Source organism: Clinocottus analis, unplaced genomic scaffold (assembly GCF_023055335.1).
Source record: "Clinocottus analis isolate CAN_PGR_092001 unplaced genomic scaffold, fCliAna1.0.p SCAF_28, whole genome shotgun sequence".
Classification (NCBI taxonomy): Eukaryota; Metazoa; Chordata; class Actinopteri; order Perciformes; family Cottidae; genus Clinocottus; species Clinocottus analis.
Genome location: NW_027176020.1, coordinates 1,143,096 through 1,155,595, shown reverse-complemented (window position 1 = coordinate 1,155,595; position 12,500 = coordinate 1,143,096). Strand labels below are relative to the sequence as shown.

General features: G+C 49.7%; 1 protein-coding gene across 3 annotated transcripts in view; it reads right to left on the bottom strand.

Annotated features, from left to right (window-relative positions):
• Positions 1-12,500, bottom strand: part of sh3rf1 (SH3 domain containing ring finger 1) — a 24,524-nt gene that overhangs the window by 2,624 nt on the left and 9,400 nt on the right. For all 3 annotated transcript variants that reach the window (XM_068592720.1, XM_068592721.1, XM_068592722.1), the window contains 7 exons: positions 5,843-6,118; positions 5,261-5,356; positions 4,544-4,852; positions 3,444-3,554; positions 1,566-1,693; positions 664-834; positions 1-245 (listed from right to left, as the gene is read on the bottom strand). The exon at positions 1-245 is cut by the window's left edge and continues 27 nt beyond it. In XM_068592720.1, coding sequence (XP_068448821.1) covers positions 1-245; positions 664-834; positions 1,566-1,693; positions 3,444-3,554; positions 4,544-4,852; positions 5,261-5,356; positions 5,843-6,118 — 1,336 coding nt within the window. The remainder of the gene's footprint in view (positions 246-663; positions 835-1,565; positions 1,694-3,443; positions 3,555-4,543; positions 4,853-5,260; positions 5,357-5,842; positions 6,119-12,500) is intronic.

The window sequence follows — 12,500 nt, the reverse complement described above, 5'->3', positions numbered from 1 at the left end:
TCACGGTCATCTGGGCGCCGGCGTGCAGAGCGACTTTGGGCTGTTGACCCGTCGCCGTTTGCGCCGCCGTCACCGCCGCCGCCGGCTGGGAGTTACCAGGAGCGGCGCCGGAGCCGGCCAGGGTCTTGTTGAAGTCGGGGCCCGGGACGCCGGCCCCGGAGGAGGGGCTGACGACGGTGACCCCTCGGCCCGCCTGGGTGCAAAGGCTCATGGGAACTTTGGGCTGAGTGCTGCCCGACGTCGTCCTGGAGGGAAGAAGACGGTGAGACAACAAGATGGAGGAGCAGGGGAAGTTAAATTATTGTTATTATTATTTATTACATTTTATTAAAATGTTTTTTATTCATTTTAATTAATACATTTAAAAAATAAATAAATAAAAGAAATTTAAAAATAAAATAGTAATTAATTTTAATTAATAAATTAAAACAAACTTAAAAAATAAAATAATTTATTTTTATTAATAAATAAAATATATATAAATATTTAATTAATTTTGACCAGGATTCTTCCTGCAAATGAGATTTAAAAAACCTCGACAGGGATTATATCCTGACTGAGTCTATTAAAGGGCTTTAAAACCAAATAAAAAGCAGCGGCGTGCTGCGGGGCGACGCGTTAAAAACCCTCCAGAGTGACATTCGGCGGCATCGAACCACCGACCTGCTGACGGGGCTCATGTAGTTGCCGGGGAAGACTCCGATCTTGCCCGTGTGCATGGAGGTGCCCTTGAACCAGCCGTCCTGGCAGCGCTCCAGCACCAGGAACATCTCGCCCTTCCTCAGCTCCAGCTCGTCCTCCTTGCGCGGCGCGTAGGGGAACATGGCCACGTAGCTGCAGACGGGATTAAACACACAACACACAAAATCAAAAAACATCATAGTGAGAGAAATTGGAGACAATAAAATGTCTGAAAATTAATAAAAATCTGCGTTAAGACTGGCAGCTGTTGATATAACGCACAAGAGCGACATCGTGGTGCGTTCAAGCTCCATTCACAAAAAACGAGTATTGGAGAAAAGTAAATCATAAAGTGTTCAAATGTGATCTTGTGAAATTTAGTTTTTGGGCGAAAGACTTAAATAAATCTAGTTGTTTGACGGAGACATTTTACAAGATAAAAAATAAAAATCTGTATTTTCAAAGTGATTGTTCAGCAGCCTCTCGGGGAGTTCAGTGTGACTGAAGGGCCCTGAACGCCTCGGGGACGGACATGCGTGCACAGGCCGACACGGACGCAGCGTGGGGGCGGAGCTCATTCTATCAGGTGTGTGTGTGTCCTGAAAGAGTAATGAGCGGGGGTATGGGATTGGGGGATGGGGGGGGGGGTTTCCAATGAGAGCCTGGAGACTCAACCACAGGTATTGAACCCCCGTGCTTCAGCCCTCGGGAAGCAAACCGCTTCTGACATTTCACTGCACATGTTAGAAGACTGCATATTTGTGTGTGTGTATGTAGGTATATAAATGTATGTGTGCGTCTGTGCACGCGAGCGCGTGTCTATATGTGTGTGTGTGTCTGTATCTGTGTCTGTGTGTGTGTGTGTGTGTGTGTGTATAGCTCACACTGTGGGTCTTTGTCTCCCGCTCTGGTCGCTGACGCTGGGGGAGGGTCTCTGTCCGGCAGCCAATGAGAACGCTGCTCCGTCCACGGAGGCCTGCGGGGGAGGAGGAGGGGGCGGCGGCAGAGCGTCCTGCAGGCGAGGAGCAGGGCAAAGAAACATCACGGAGAGGACGGACAGTTATTATTACCATCAGTTCATTCAGGAACACAAACACACACACACACACACACACACACACACACACACACACACACACACACACACACACACACACACACACACACACACACACACACACACACACACACACACACACACACACACACACACACACACACACACACACACACACACACACACACACACACACATCTGATTCTCCCTCGCAGCCGGAAAACATGCTCCCATCGTTTGTTTGTTTGTTTGTTGACCGCGTGGCTCGATGTTTGTCTGGTTCAGGTCCTTACCAACATCCCACATACTAATAACACACCTTTCTGGAATGATTAACACCTAAAGAATCAGAATCTGCAACAATAATCATAACACAAAGCCTTGGCCTGTTATGACGGAGTTTTAGACAAAAAATGGTGTCGTTCGGTTCAGAAATGGAAAAGTTATAACCTTTATGCCAAAACATGAACGGATTGGTGCATGCTGGGTAATTATCTGTGCATACATTCCTGCTTAAGACGCGTGACTTCAGGTACTTATATACAACCCACAAGGATTCTCAATACTTCATTAGACTCCTACGAGCTCGCAGGGTTACAGAGACGAGTCTTTAATTGAGATACGACTTTGTAAAGTGTATTTATTAACGATCTGGTGAAACGTTGCGGGTTTATGTGGTGACGTAGAACTCTTCCCACAATGCTTTGCTGTATTTCAGCAAATTAAATGAAGTGGATCATCGTGGTGGTTCCAGAGATCCTTTAGGAAACGTCACTTGACTTGTTCTTGTCGTTTCTGTGTCTGATAACGGACGCCGCGGGGCTGAAGAGGCTCCAACACACAAACAACAACAACAACAACGGTGAGGAGCGCTGAGGTCAGGGCGACGGCGAGGACGCTTCCTGCACCTTCAGAGCGCCGCCAGCGCCAAGTAATAGCTTCCATGACATGTGTGTGTGTGTGTGTGTGTCTGTGTGCATTCCGGTTCGCCCGCTGACGCCTGAGCTGAGATAATTAGGCTGCCTGCAGGCGAGAGGAATCATCTGTACAAAAACATTCACGTCGGGTTCCCCAGTGAAGCGAGAGCTCGACCTTTTGTGTGCACATTCCTGCTCATTCAGAGGCTCCGCATGCCGGAGCGCACGCAGACACACACACACACACACACATGCAGACACACACAGGAAGCGAGCGCGCGGCTCGACGGGATCTCCTGACCAACAGGAAGTTTCCTCCCGCTCAGACGTTCGTCCGTATCAACGCGCTGCGTCTGATCCTGATCAACGAGGCTCAGCAGCCGGAGGAAGAGGAGCCACGAGGAGGCAAAACAAACGCACCTCCTCTTCCTCCTCCTCCTCTTCCTCTGAGATGAAGGTGCAACGGGTTCATGTGAGTGTGAGCATCACTGCACACGAGCAGATTAAATGCATCCACGAACACGAACGTACAGAAACAACGAGAATATGAATATGAAGGAACGTCTGTTTGGAGGCAAAGCAGCAGGTCACACACACACACACACACACACACACACACACACACACACACACACACACACACACACACACACACACACACACACACACACACACACTCACACACACGTATATCTTATTGTTGACCGTGACAGAAATAGACAACTACAAGATGCATGAGCGCTGCGGAGGAAGAGGAGGAGGAGGAGGAAGAGGAGGAGGCCACCTACCACAGAGATGGATGTGTAGCTCGTCTCTGAGGGAAATGTGAAGACAGTTGCCGTGGTAACGGGGCTGCTGGGGGGCGGGGTCACGATTAGTCCAGTTGTGCAAATGTGTACCTGTCAACAAGAAGAGAGAGAGAGAGATGTGGTCCATTAAATCTGCCGTAATGAACCCAGGAGTGTGGGGCGAGCGCTCTGCAAACACACCAGACTCCATTCACAAAAACAGTGATTTAAGGACATGGGAGCAGCTGCTCTGCATCATCTGTTAGTGTGTCTGTGACCATCGTTTGTCTTCTGTACGATTATTTAGTTCCTCTTTAAGAACCTCTCATTGTACTGCAGCAGCTCTGCTGTGGAGAATCAGTGTTTTAGTGATGCAGCAACTCCTGAGCTCTGAGAGCTTAAATCAGTGTTTTAGTGAATGGAGTCTGGTGTGTGCGCAGAGAGGACAGCTTCAGGTCAGTCAGAAAGCTGAAGAGGTGGACATGTTCTAAATATAGCGTTCACTTAAACTGATGGAGAGGACATGAAGCTCTAAACAAGGTACTGTCCCTTTAAGTGAACACATGCTCGTAATCAGTGGGTTTCTGATTGGTCAGCTAAAGCGAGGACATGTGGGAACCATAAGTCAGTGTGAGGAGACGGCCTGCTGATTTTTAAGAGCACAACACCACAAATAACCACAAAACAACACAGCACGTGGTGCAACAACAGGCCAGAAAGAGACCATGTGACCACCAGCAGTGTGTGTGTGTGTGTGTGTGTGTGTGTGTGTGTGTGTGTGTGTGTGTGTGTGTCTCCCCCCCTCCCCCTCCAGGTGAGCCTCCCAGACAGCAGCCCTACCCTCAGATTTAATCTTCAGCTCTTATCTCTTGTGTTGTGGGTGTGTCAAAAGGGGAGAGAGAAACCAAAGTGTTTAGCGCTGACGTCGCTAGGGAACTAGCTCCCTGGAAACAAACCACAACAAGCCACACAAAACCAAGAGGGCAGGTGTGGACTCCTCCTCCTCCTCACACACACATAAGCCACGCCCCCTAGCTGCCAGTCGCTCCTCCGATTGGTCCAGAACACAAACACAACACTCGCAGGGGGAAGCGTCGTACCTGCGACGGTGCGCTGCAGGACAGCCCGCCGCTCATCTCCCCGATGCGAGCGGCCGCGGTGGGGTTGCTGGAGCTGATGAGCACGGGCCCGCTGATCTCCATGGAGTGGCGCTGAGGGGGCGGAGCCAGCAGGGGCTTGTGGGACATGGTGAGCGAGGTGAAGGAGTGCCGCTTCTTGCTGTTCTTCTTCTCCCCGGCGCGCTGGGCGCCGTTGCTCTGGGGCCCCGAGGAGGCGCCCTCGCCGACGGGGTCGCCGCTGGAGTCCGACGGCTTGTCCAACTCTATCAGCTGCCGGGCGGCCGAGTTGAACTGAGGGAGGAGAGAGAGAGAGAGAGGTGGAGGGAGGAGGAAGAGGAGGGGGAAATAACATATTAGCGTGATCATGAAAACTGTCACTCTACAATAAAGCTGTCACGGAAGAACCTCCATCTTTATCCAGGATAAATACATGTAATGCAGCCTGAAGACATGAAGCATAGACTTCTATACAACCAGAGGAGTCGCCCCCTGGTGGTCAGGAGAGAGAATGCAGCTTTAACGCATGAAGCATAGACTTCTATACAACCAGAGGAGTCGCCCCCTGGTGGTCAGGAGAGAGAATGCAGCTTTAACGCATGAAGCATAGACTTCTATACAACCAGAGGAACTTTTTTCTTTTTAAATTGTGGTAATAGTATTTATATACTTCCATTATTTCTTTCTTGTAACATTTCTTACCTCGACATACGAGATGGGGAAAATCCCAATCTTATCTCCCAGCATGCCCTCCGCCCAGTTCTCGTCCACTCGGCGGATCACGGTCAGGATGTCGTCCTGCAGACGGAAGACAGGGGGCGCCGCTCGTTAAGGAGCCGCTAACGGGGTTTCCTCACCACAGACAGAAGGAAGGGGCGGATGTTTTATTAAAGAAGACGAGAGTCTGAGGAGGCGTTCTACGAGTCAGCTGCTTTCTGCTCGGTGGCAGAAACAAAACAAGAAAAACATCAAAGGGCCTCAAACAGCTGGACAGATGCAGCCCTTAGTTACGGTCGCTAAGGCCGGTCTCTCTTGTGTGTGTCTCTTGTGTGTTTCTCTTGTGTGTGTGTTACATCTTTAAAGCTTAATTACAGTTTGTGAAGAAGTCTTTCAGCTCACAACGCAACCGTTCACTAACAGCCCTCAGACTCTCTCACACACACACACACACACACACACACACACACACACACACTGTGAACGAACACACACACATACACACACAGTGAACGAACATACACACACACACACACACACACACAGTGAACGAACACACACACACACCTTGGAGAAGGGCAGGCAGTCCTTGTCCGCCTCCTTGTCCTTCAGCTCGAAGTCGTATAGTGCCTTGCACTGCGGCGGCGGCAGCGGCAGCGGCTTGATGACCTGCACGAAGTTGGTGGGGAAGAAGCCGTGGACGCCGGCCATCTCGCCGTGGTACCAGTTCTCGTCCACCTGCCGGCGCAGGATGATGACGTCGCCCTTCGCGAACTTGAGGTCTCCGGCTTCCTTGCCGTCATAGTTGTAGAGCGCCTTAGCGCACGGGAGCTGGGGGACGCCCTGCAGACAGCGAGGAGGGAGGAAGAGGAAGAAAAGAGGGAGGAAGAGGATGAGAAGAGTTGTGAGTCTCTGGTCATGTGACTTTGTAAACAACCAATCAGTGTTTAGACCAGCAGGAAGAGAGCTAGTAACATTAGCAGCACCGCTAACAGAGAACCAGCAGGAAGAGAGCTAGTAACGTTAGCTAGCAGCACCGCTAACAGGGAACCAACAGGCCTCATGGGAAATTAAACTTGTGTTTTTGGACGCTGAACAAAAGGAGCCATTGATGTGAGCGCGTCTGTTCCAGGGACAGTAAAGCGATGATGAAATGTTGTTGTTGTTGTTGTTGTGCGTTCACAGTTGTAAGTGTGATGAGCTGCGTGTGACCCGAGCAGCGCCTCCAGAAGGCTCTGGGCTCCGGCCCTTTATCCTGCAGGAAGGTTTTGTCTCTGCTGGGCTCGGAGCCCTGAAAGACCCATTCAGGGAACGACTACCCAGGAAAAGAGGGACAGGAGGAGGGAGGGAGGGGAGGAGGAGAGAGGAGCATCAATGTCCTCTTTCAGGGAGGGGGTCCGCCCCCCCTTCACCTCCCTTCACCCCCCGCTGGCGGCCATCTTTTATCTTTTGCAGTGATCAGAATCACAAACTGACTGGAGCTCAATGCTAGAAACCAACAACGTGAAGAGAGAGAGACGGAGGTGAAGAAAACTACAGCGAGGCCTGGGGGGGAGAGGGAGAGAGAGAGAGAGAGAGAGAGAGAGAGAGAGAGAGAGAGAGAGAGAGAGAGAGAGAGAGAGAGAGGTTGGAGCAGCATTGGAGCTGCTCTCCGTCTTGTTAGCGGTTAATGAAGCGTTTAAAGGCTCAGAGGAGAATGAAAGCAGAATGATCCGTGATGTGATGCAGGGAGACGTCGCCCTGCTGCAGGGAACCACAGAACCACACAGAACCACACAGAACCACACAGAACCAGGGGGCGGGAGCTCAGAGCCGACCGGGTCCGGCCCCCAGGTCCGGTCTGTGTGTGTGTGTGTGTGTGTGTGTGTGTGTTGCTGCACTGCACCTCTTTTCAGAAGTTTCTTCGTGATGAAAATACAAATGCAAGTGAAGCTCCGACTACGAGGTGAATGTTGCATCGTTAAGACTAATAATGCCCCGAACGCAGACATTTAAATCTGTGTTTTTATGCAAATACAAAGTGAAACGATAATATTTAGAATTTTCTGCTTTTTTTTTCTTCCTCTCAATTGTTCTAATCTATTGATTTCATTTATTTATTGTTGACAGTGAAACACCAAGAAGCTGAATATGTGAACTGAACCAGTAAAACATGTCCTTTTGTTTTATAACATGTTTACGTGAGACTGTGTGCGTGTGTGTGTGTGTGTGTGTGTGTGTGTGTGTGTGTGTGTGAGAGTGTGTGTGTGTGTGTGTGTGTGAGATATCCGGTGCCGTTGTGTTGCATTGGACCGGCATAAAAGGAGCACCGAACATCAGTCCTGACTAAACATCCCCTCTGAGAGGAGACGGTGCCAACACACACACACACACACACACACACACACAAAACAATAAAATAAATCAGATGTTATTTTATGACACGACAACCTGCAGCGTCACAAGATCACTGGAACATCAGCCTAACAAGGTGAGACAGGTGAGGGGTGAGACAGGTGAGGGGTGAGACAGGTGAGTCTCATTTGAATGCGGGTTTGTTTGTTTGTTTGTGGAGGCTGCAGCTGCAACGATGGGGGCCGCAAGGCATGCTGGGAAAAGTTTAACTTTGGGAACACAGGGAAAAATAAATAAGTCACGCAGCTGATGTCAGACTGGAGAGAGAGAGAGAGAGAGAGAGAGAGAGAGAGAGAGAGAGAGAGAGAGAGAGACAGAGACAGAGAGAGAGAGAGAGAGAGAGAGAGAGAGAGAGAGAGAGAGAGAGAGAGAGAGAGAGAGAGAGAGAGAGAGAGAGAGAGAGCGAGAGCGAGCATCAGCTGGTCGTATAATTACTCTTCTACTGCAGATAATGCAATTAGCCTCGTCGTGTGCTAAAGGGATCTGCTGCTACAGAGTTCTCTCCCACCACAGGGTGAGTGTGTGTGTGTGTGTGTGTGTGTGTGTGTGTGTGTGTGTGTGTGTGTGTGAGAGTGTGTGTGTGTCATTTCCAGGCCTGGACGTGTCAGACAGGAGGAGCAGCAGCATCTGCTCACCGGCCAGGTGGTCACGGGACATTTGTTGCCCATTAGCACGACACCGTGCACGTGGTGGGAGCAGTGGGAACAGTGGGAACAGTGGGAGCAGTGGGAGCAGTGGGAGCAGTGGGAGGGACATCTTGACTCCATTAGGAGCCACAGTGGCTTTAAATTGATTCCTAATGGTCGTTGGGTTTAATGAGCGCTGCAGAGCAGGAAACTCTGAGGGGTTTCCTGGTGTAAAATACAGGAGCTGCACTGCACACCGACATCTACACAACTCACCAACAACACAATCTGGTTACACACAATCACAGCAGGAGATGAAAGTCCTAACAATATCAACACACATAATAATTTGTTGTGTTTTTAAACTGTGTTTCACTGTAGAGTCAGGAAGTAAATTACACATGTTCTGTATTAAAACTGTGTGTGTGTGAGAGTATGTGTGTGAGAGTGTGTGTGTGAGTGTGACATCGACAACTCACCAACACAATCTAGTTACGCAAAATCCCAGCAGCGCTGAAAGTGTTTCTAACAACATTAACACTTGTGATATTTCACTTATTCATCGTCTTTGTGTTTTATCTGGACAGGAAGTAGATCTCATGTTCTGGGTTTAAAGGCGTCGTTCTCGTTCTTCAGGGCAAACGCTGCAGCGTTCTGCAGACACACATCTGTGTGTGTCGGTGGCAAAACAACCAGAGCTGAACATCAGCGTTCCTCCGGCTCCGCTGGTCCTGAAAGTGTTCCATTAGAGCTGAATGCACTCGGCGGAGTCGCCAAATAATGACCCAAAATCACGAGAAAAAAAAACACTAAAACGAGACAATAAACGCCAAACTTTCCCTCACTGACATTTTGAACAAGCAGCTCCAGACGTCACAGCTTCCTCTTCGGGATCCTTCGTCTCTGAGACAAAAGGAAAAACTTCCATTCTCTGGTTTCTATGGAAACTCCACACGGGAGGTGTTTTTGGGTGCTATTTCTGGATCTCTTGACAGCACCGAGAACCTCATGAAAGGGAATCTTTGAGGATCCAGCCTGGTGTCCTGCTCCGGGAACAGACTGCTGCAAGATAATGAGCCCTCACCTGCAGACGCAGTGTGACGTTTTGGGAAACACACTTTTTTGTTGGGGGCGACTCCTCTGGTTGTATAGAAGTCTATGCTTCATGTGTTAAAGCTGCATTCTCTCTCCTGACCACCAGGGGGCGACTCCTCTGGTTGTATAGAAGTCTATGCTTCATGTGTTAAAGCTGCATTCTCTCTCCTGACCACCAGGGGGCGACTCCTCTGGTTGTATAGAAGTCTATGCTTCATGTGTTAAAGCTGCATTCTCTCTCCTGACCACCAGGGGGCGACTCCTCTGGTTGTATAGAAGTCCGTGCTTCATGTGCTAAAGCTGCATTCTCTCTCCTGACCACCAGGGGGCGACTCCTCTGGTTGTATAGAAGTCCGTGCTTCATGTGCTAAAGCTGCATTCTCTCTCCTGACCACCAGGGGGCGACTCCTCTGGTTGTATAGAAGTCCGTGCTTCGTGTGTTAAAGCTGCATTCTCTCTCCTGACCACCAGGGGGCGACTCCTCTGGTTGTATAGAAGTCCGTGCTTCGTGTGTTAAAGCTGCATTCTCTCTCCTGACCACCAGGGGGGGACTCCTCTGGTTGTATAGAAGTCTATGCTTCATGTGTTGAAGCTGCATTCTCTCTCCTGACCACCGGGGGGTGACTCCTCTGGTTGTATAGAAGTCTTATAAAGGACCATCATTTCACTGGCAACAAAAAAAGAAGGCACAAAAAAGAAAAGTAGCTTTTCCAGTTGGGTGAATTGTGAGCAACAGGGACATTTTTCCATGTTTTTTCTGTCGCAGCACTCTCCAGAATTCAATAAACGGGCTCAACAAGCGGCAGAAATCTGAATCAATACAATCTGAGAGCCGCCGGCGGAGTGGGAATCATTTATCCACTCGACTGCATTCGTCAGGAGGGAAAGAGGCGATAAAGCATTCAGGCTTTTCCAAAAGGGCTTTCACCCTATTTACCCGACAAACTCCCTTGTGCTCGTGTTTGTTTCTCTCACTGAGGGCGAATGAGGCCCCACACATTAGTCTGCAGGCACGCAGGAGAAAAAAAAAGAAAACACTCTCCCGGAGCCGTCTGGAGCCCAGATGGGAAAGTTTGGATCACATGAGAAAAGAAGGAGAAGAACAGGAAGTTTCCAAAAGCGCTCCCAAGAAACTCTCCTACTGTTCCCTCCATGAGAAACGCTCCTCTCTGAGCCCCCGATGCTAACCGTCTACGGGTGTTTTCACACCTGCAGCTGGGTTCCTTTGGTCCGGATCGAGGGGAGTATAAACACACGGCTGCCTTCCAGTTCTGGTCCGGTTCCTGGTCACGAACGGCAAAAGAGAACCCATGAAGGCCGCATCATCGAGGCCCACGAGGGGTTAATCAGAGGCAATAAAGTGACTCTTAAAAGAGCGGGACAGATTTTTTTCTGTCTTAATTGAAAACATTGACACATTAATCTGGAAAGATGGCGCGATAAACACGCTCAAGGTCAATAAGAGGCCATTAAGGTCGCTTCCTGAACAGATTTCACGCAAAGCAAATGGATTAATTTGTAGTTTATAGGCGTGTAACCCGTATGTGTGGGTCTCGCCTCCTTTTCCAGAGCTGGAGTTTTAACCCTGCAACCAAGCTCACGCCCTGCAACCAAGCTAACACCCTGCAACCAAGCTAATGCCCTGCAACCAAGCTAATGCCCTGCAACCAAGCTCACGCCCTGCAACCAAGCTAACACCCTGCAACCAAGCTAACACCCTGCAACCAAGCTAATGCCCTGCAACCAAGCTAATGCCCTGCAACCAAGCTCACGCCCTGCAACCAAGCTAACACCCTGCAACCAAGCTAACACCCTGCAACCAAGCTAAGACCCTGCAACCAAGCTAAGACCCTGCAACCAAGCTAACACCCTGCAACCAAGCTAAGACCCTGCACCACTAACCGCTCGCTGACCTCGGCAATCTACCGGTTTACTGCCAGTCGGTGACCTCGGAGCTGCGGCTCGGGGGCTTGTGGGTAATCCGGGTGCTAGACTGTGATCAAAGCCATGCTGCATCAGGCTGCCATGTGCAAAACCAGCAACTCCAGTGCGTCCCGTCTCACAGTGCTGCTGGTGCTGGTGGGGCTATAACAACATTCACCACATGGACACACAATCAAGACGCTTCTGAGCCGAGTGCACTTAGTGAGCTGCAGATTAGTCATCAGAAAAGAAAGCATTTCAACAGGAAGGGAGTATGGATTTATTGGACCACGCTGCGAGAGCTGTCACACATGCGGTTTCCATGAAGCACTCGTGTGTGTGTTTGTGTGTGTGTGTGTGTGTGTGTAGGCTCTGCTGTGAAAACGCAACTGCATGAAACTCGCTCCACATTTCTCTTTGCAGCCTCATGCGTACATACGGGCTGGTTTCTCTTTACCTGGCCGACCTCGGACAGTGGGCCGGTTCTGGGTTGGGGGTTCTGGGTGGGGGTCGGGGTACTGGGTGGAGGTTCTGGGTTCTGGGTGGCCCCGGATCCCCCAGCCTGCGTGTCTGACTGGCTAAAAAAAACTGAAGGAACAGAACTCTTTTAACTCGGTGCCAGATCATACACTGGGCTTAACAACGGTTCTCACAGGAACCCACTCACATTTCAGAGCAGACAGAGGGAGGGAGGGGGGGGGAGGAAGGGGGAGTCAAACTGGGAAGAGAAACAAAGTGCGAGATCAAAAAGCCTGAAAAGAGAAATCAGCCGGATAGACGTCGAAAAACAGTCCAAATTATTTTCCAAAGACATTTGGAACGTGTTTCTGAAATGTCTTTTAGATCAAAAATGCAAAGTGCACGAGTTTGCAGGACGAGTGCGTTCAGCAGCTCGTCTCCCTCACTAGAGACGATTATGTGCTTCAGAGGCAATAAGCGCCTCAATAATCAATAATCAATACAAGATTCAGCTGAAAAGCAGTTCAATCGGCAATGAATGTGAGATCAGAAGGTGCGAGAGGTGATCGATCAGCTGATCAGCTTGATAGTTCAACGTGTTCAAAAGGTAATCTTTAAAGATGTCAGGGAGGTTTTTTTGGTGCGAGAAACTTTAATAAACCGAGTTAAATATTTATTTCTCCTTTCAGAGGGATTTATGACACGTTTAACTTCCTTACACTCGCTCT